The sequence below is a fragment of the Papaver somniferum genome, chromosome 8 (genome assembly GCF_003573695.1).
Source record: "Papaver somniferum cultivar HN1 chromosome 8, ASM357369v1, whole genome shotgun sequence".
NCBI lineage: Eukaryota > Viridiplantae > Streptophyta > Magnoliopsida > Ranunculales > Papaveraceae > Papaver > Papaver somniferum.
Genome location: NC_039365.1, coordinates 41,496,833 through 41,502,880, shown reverse-complemented (window position 1 = coordinate 41,502,880; position 6,048 = coordinate 41,496,833). Strand labels below are relative to the sequence as shown.

Here is a 6,048-nt window from a genome sequence, read left to right as displayed (position 1 = left end):
TAATGTATGTTCAATCTGGACTAGGTCCCAGGGTTTTTGTGCATTTGCGGTTTCCTCGTTAACAAAACTTCTGGTGTCTGTGTTATTTCTTTTCCGCATTATATTTTGTTATATAATTGAAATATTACAGGTTGTGCGTTAAATCGATCAATTGGAAAATCCAACCTTTGGTTGTTGATTGAAATTGATTGATACTTGAACATTGGTCATTGGTACCGTTCAAGTGATTTCTCTTGTATTCAATTAGATTCGCAGATTTTTATTTGCTTAAGTATTTAATCGAGAAAGTGAGATAACTCTTTGATATACTTTTATTAAGATTGAGTCTGACTGTCTAGTTGATTCTCTTAAAATTATATTGGAGTTAGTTCATACAGATTTCTAAGAGAAATATTGGGTGTGGTTGTTAGACCCCCGCTTTTTCCATTGGTATCAGAGCAGGCAAACACGTTTAAAGAACTTATCAGTCTGTGTTTGTAGCGATCTGACTCCATGGACGATAAGAATATCTCAGATAACGCAACATCGGCCCAGAGTCATCCTTATGAACTTCAAAGTCCTGAAGCTTCTAAGAAAAACTCTGTTTCTGGTCCTTTGACTGAATCTGTATTTAACTGGGAAAAATCTCTTAATGAACAGCTGGATGATCTTTCAGATGACAGTGATTCAGAAGGAGGACAAAGCATTGATGAGGAAGTCTCTCAATATATCAAGCTTTTTGACCGTTCTTTGAAATAAAATAAGTCAACTACTTTCTTGAGTAAATACATGGCACCTCTCTGTCAAGAAAACAGAAAACTGAGAAAACTCTTTAAAGGGTATGATTTTGGATATAAACTTTTGCAACCTATCGTTAAAGATCGAGAAGAAGAAGTACGCTCAAAAAGGTCCGAGTGTGACAAACTTTTTCAAAATCTCTTTGTGTTGAAGAAAGACTTGCAGAATCTGAAGCAAGATATGACTCTCAACAAAAATATTTTAATGACAGAGAACTCAGTCTCATCGCCAGAGAAAAATCATTGGAGACTGATCTCGTTGCTGCTCTTAATAAGGTAAAATCACTGGAAGAAAATATGAAAATATTTAATTCTATCTCTACAAAATTATCTTCTATGCTTAGAGCATGTAAAGAACATCGTGATACACGTGGTCTGGGATATAAGGGAATAAACGCTCCAAGTACTGGTAAGATTAATTTTGTTCATGCTAATCAAAACTCTTCATGTGAAAAAACTTTTCAAGCATCTAACAGTTCTAAAAACAAGGATTTTGCTTCTTCAAAATCTACTCACACAAGAACAGTGAAGACCCAAGTCCTTTAACTGCTATTATTGCGGAAAAAAAGGACATCCTGAACGAAGATATCATTTTCAGTTAAGGAATGAAAAACTTCACAACATTCTTGCATGGATGTATAAAGAAGTTATTAAACCTATTTCTCATCTTGTTGGAGTAAAAGGAATTGTCGGCAAACGAGAGAAGTACTGTGATAAGACATTTCTTGATTGTGATTTTGAGAATAAAAACGACTACAATAGCAGAAGGAAGAACGACATAAGGACAACTGACTTCTTGAATAATTTTGATAAGAGAAAAAGACATAGGAGAAAGAAAGAAAATCAAAATTCCTTTTCTCCTCCTAAAGAAGACAGTAAACCCGAGGTGTATGCTCCAGATTTCATTCATATCAATAATCGAGTCTCGGAGCTCAAAATCAGCATAAACAGACTCAAACGGAGCATCAAGAAGACAAGGAAAGCAACATGTTCAGGTATTCCTTGTTCCCTTCTGGTTAAATATTTTTCTATTAATCCTAATGGTTTTTCTGAAAATCTTCAAGAAGGAAAGAATGAAGAAGTCAATATTCTTGATGAGCATTTTGCTCATCAAAATACAACATGACTACTCAATATATAGCATCCTTCTTGTAACATGGAAGGATGCTTATAATTCTCAAGAATCCTGTATGTCTTTAGAAAGTAGTTGTTGTTATATTTTCATTTACAAAACAATGATCATTAAATTGTTGAGTCTTGCTCCAGTACATCACATGATGTAAGTTGATCATTCACTCTTGAGAATAAGTTCTTGTTGTTTGCCTTGTTTTTTTTTCAAACAATTCTCTTATGTTCCCTTGAACTAAGAAAGTCATCCCTTGTTTAGAATGATTCTTGAGTGTCAAGATCCCTTCTAAATTTTGCTCCATCATACCTTTGGTCTCGTACCAAGGTTGCAACCATAAGTGCACGGTCACCAGACCCACACGGAACGTATACGAGTATCCCTAGGGTTTTCTAAGAAACACTCATATATATATATATATCATGCTCAGATTTGGAACATATACGTTCCGTAACGTCAAAAGGTTCATATGATTTCTGTGTACACAATGGATGGATGCAACAAGGAAGACAATGAAGCTTAAGATTCTCTGGCTTCAGTCTCTTTAGTTTCTGGATGAAATAACCTCGACAAGAAAATTCTTTTCGAACTGCCCCATCCTTGAAGAGTTGAGTTTTACTTATTGTGATATGTTCGATCGGTTATGCATTGCAAACCTCGCACTGAAACACTTGGCCATTACTCTCTTTATTTTATTTTTCTGTTATTAGGTTCTAAGAGAATCATATATCCAGTTGAACGATTCACTTACATTTAACAATTTGATCCATCTGGAAGTTGGTTACCTATTACATTACAATAGGTTTGAGCCTCCTATTTTGTTTAGAACATTCTTCAAGTTTCTCCAGGGGTTGCTTAATCTAGAATCGATTCTCTTTCCTTAGGAAAGTTGCTCATCCCTTATCTCTTAATGTAATAAAAAAGTATTTTCTTTTTATTTTTGTTACCATTGGTAGTCAGTTCTCTGATTGAGAACTATTTTTACCGTACTTTGTAAAACTGTTGATTCGTATTCAAAAAGTCAGTTGTCTAAACTGGAATAACTCGTCTTCCCCTTTGCAAGTCACTAAGCTTTCATTAACTTTTTTTTTTCACACCCATTTGGGTTCTCTCATACATACTAAGTAGAATTTGTGTTAACATTACTACTTAATCTAGCTTTGTATCGTATTTTGCTGAACATTTGCATTGATTATTGTGTAGAGTGTTAAAATTACTTGCATAGAAGATGATGATTGTTGGTCACTTGATTCTAGATGTTATCAAATTACAACATTTTGAAGGTCAATTAATGGAGCTAAATAATCTCTTTATGAAGTATGTCTTTTTTCTTGAGAGTGTAACCATTGTAGCTTCTCTAATGCTCTTTGAAGACCATTTGGAACAAAACAGTGTTATGAAGCAGCTTCTAATGTTTCCGAAACCCCAAATTGTGTGGTTAAATTATTGGTGTCTATTTAACTGGAATTTTTAGAATAAGAAAAAACTCGAACTTGTAGGAAAGAAAAGATTTAAATTGTTTAAGAAATGTTCTGAAGGATTGCATCATCTACCAGCAGCAACTAAGTTAACTAAGCAATTTGAAGGACTTATATGTCTTTTTAAGTCTAGATAAGTGGCATGAGAAGGATATCACCATTTCTTTTACCATTATGGAGAAAAAAAAGATGGTTAAAACAACCTAATATATGCAAAAATCATGAAAACAAACCTAAATTGGAAAGTGAAAACAAAGGGGCCTATATTTGTAGATTTCCCTCGAATATGTTCAAAACAAACATATTTTTATGTAAGATTACAAAAGTTAAAATAAAGAATAATTTATTAAATTCAAGATGAAATGATTTTATTCTTGGTCATTTCCTAGAATTAAGTGACATCAGCCTTTTATGAATCCAATTCACAGTACTCGGTAGCGAATGAAAACGAACGGTCCAAAAAATTATACAAAATCCGCTTGTTAGCTTGTTGCATTGCTCATAGAGTAAAATTTGGAAGACTAGTGTTGTTCTCTCTGAAAATTCCCAAAAAAACAATTTTGATGGTTGCCATCAAGAATTTAGCTTTATAATCTTGAATAACATAATCCGCCTGTTGAAAATGAAGTGTTATGGAAGGATAGTTATTAACATCAAATTTTCCTCGTAAATGGAAACATACATCAAAACTTTGTATAGAACCAACATATTCAATTCCTAAGTCGTTAAAATGTTCCTTCACCAAATCTGCAACTTTATCAAAATGATCTTTGTACATCATGGATACTGGAGTACCAGAATCTATGATAGTACCGCCTTTTCCTTGACTGTTAATCTTGAAAGTACCTCTAGAAAATCCTACTCTTTTTTTACCTACACTGCTATCTTCTAGATTTAAGTAATAGAGTTGCGTTTGAAATCCAGGCACAAAAATAGGAGTTGTATGTACTTTTTGACCTACGTTTCCAATTGTCGCATCTGCACCAAACCTTAAGTATGTATTTGACCCCTCAATTTTCGAGTTAAACATCTCGAAGCAATAATAAAATTTACCTTGTCCAACAACACCTAACTGATTTAGAAAAGACCATTGTCCTGATCCTAAACCGAGAATTTCTACAATAAGATCGAGTTTTCCACGTAAATGATTATTACCGATAAATTCAAAATTTTCTTGGATAAACCCACAACCCATAAGTAATTCAATACTTTCAGGGCCACCAGTATCAGAGCCTAGAGTGAACTTTTCTTCAGCAATCTACGATAGAAGCTTTCGACGTAGACCCTGGGACAAATCTTTCACTCACGGAGACATGAAAACCTGTCACTATTTTGTCCTGAAGACTGATGCGACGGGAAGAAATGGCATTGAGAAGCGTTGCTGACTTAACAGTTCGAAGAAGTTGGAATGATAGATCATTCCGCCAAGTTGCATTCGCTTCTTTCTCTGCCCTTGGCGGGCTCTGAGGCCCGTCTTTCAGTCCAATCCATTAGAGAAAGATGGAGGATCTGTTAGTGACCTATCACGGCACAACAGTCTACGAGGGAAAGGAATGTCTCATTTTTCGGTCCGAATCTCGACAGTCATGTCTCTCTTAGATTCTCCGGTCAAAATAAAAGAGAACTTCATTCCCTCTCCAGACACAATATCTTGAGTACCTATGATGGTGACCACATCTGCTGGCATGTGATGTTTGGACATAGAATCGAGTCCTTGTGAATGAGCAGAACCAGCGACCTCCCTGCTCCACTGAATACCATAAAAATTGGATGTTGATCAATAGAGAGTTACTACTTGACTTAGCAGTGGCGGGCTCTGAGGCCCGTCTTTCACCAACCCCTCTCCAGGAGTCGATCGGGGAGCTGCGCCGAGCTTCTTGATCGCTCTGCTAAAGAAAGAGCAGTTCACGAAGCAAAACCACCAGCCGGTGGTGCGGCCGCTACTTTGTCGGAAGAGAGATAAGATGTAAATGATCCACTCGCATATCTTGATAAGTAAGTGCATTGGCCATTAGCATTGCATTTATCTCCCTTGCAAAGAGGATGCGTATTACAAGGAATGGGATGATATGTAGTTGACGACCTCCAAGGATACAATGGCTTATCTTGAGTGAAAGCTTTAATGGCACCTTCGCATTGAAGCCACGTCTGATCACTACCGGAACCAACCATTGCAACGTAAAATCTTGTTAGTTCGTAAACTACGGTAAAGTGTATAACATCAAGATTCATGGAACGAGTTAAATTGATCTGGAGTAATATTTGTGACTCGATGTAACGTGCTTGAGCTTTGGATTGCTTTACGATTCTTTGCAGCCTCTCGTCTCGTGTTAAAGAGTCACCTGGATACAAAGGCGATTCCTTGGAGTCTATATGAATCATTTTTATACTAAACCCTTTCTTTGAATTCAGTGCGATGATTGAGTTTAATAGTAATGAAACAAAAGTGATTGTTAGAAGGAAAATGAAAATATCTCTGCCCATTTTCGAGCTAAAATTATTTTTGATGGACATGCCAATCACGATTCCAGACTTCAATTTATAGTAGTATTTTGAGAAAACAAAATCTCATTATTTATCTTTTTTGTATTTTCAAAGTAAAAGAAAATCTTTTCTTGTTAATACGTATTAAGTCTCATGTACACACATAATACAAGGAGTGTCGGCT

The 6,048-nt window shown here is 35.6% G+C and overlaps 1 protein-coding gene across 1 annotated transcript; it reads right to left on the bottom strand.

Annotated features, from left to right (window-relative positions):
* Positions 1-3,879: 3,879 nt before the first annotated feature.
* On the bottom strand, positions 3,880-5,762 carry LOC113305468 (aspartic proteinase CDR1-like). Its single transcript, XM_026554502.1, has 2 exons — positions 5,325-5,762; positions 3,880-4,638 (listed from the first exon to the last, which is right to left on the bottom strand). The coding sequence occupies exons 1-2, from the start codon at positions 5,760-5,762 to the stop codon at positions 3,880-3,882; spliced, it is 1,197 nt and encodes a 398-aa protein (XP_026410287.1).
* Between the last annotated feature and the right edge of the window lie 286 nt (positions 5,763-6,048).

Bases quoted from the DNA above. Each gene is read 5' to 3' on its own strand.
- LOC113305468 (XM_026554502.1), bottom strand. From the start codon at position 5,762: ATGATTCATATAGACTCCAAGGAATCGCCTTTGTATCCAGGTGACTCT. The intron at 4,639-5,324 runs GTAGCGGCCGCA...CTTCTATCGTAG, and splicing joins CTTATCTCTCTTCCGACAAA to ATTGCTGAAGAAAAGTTCAC.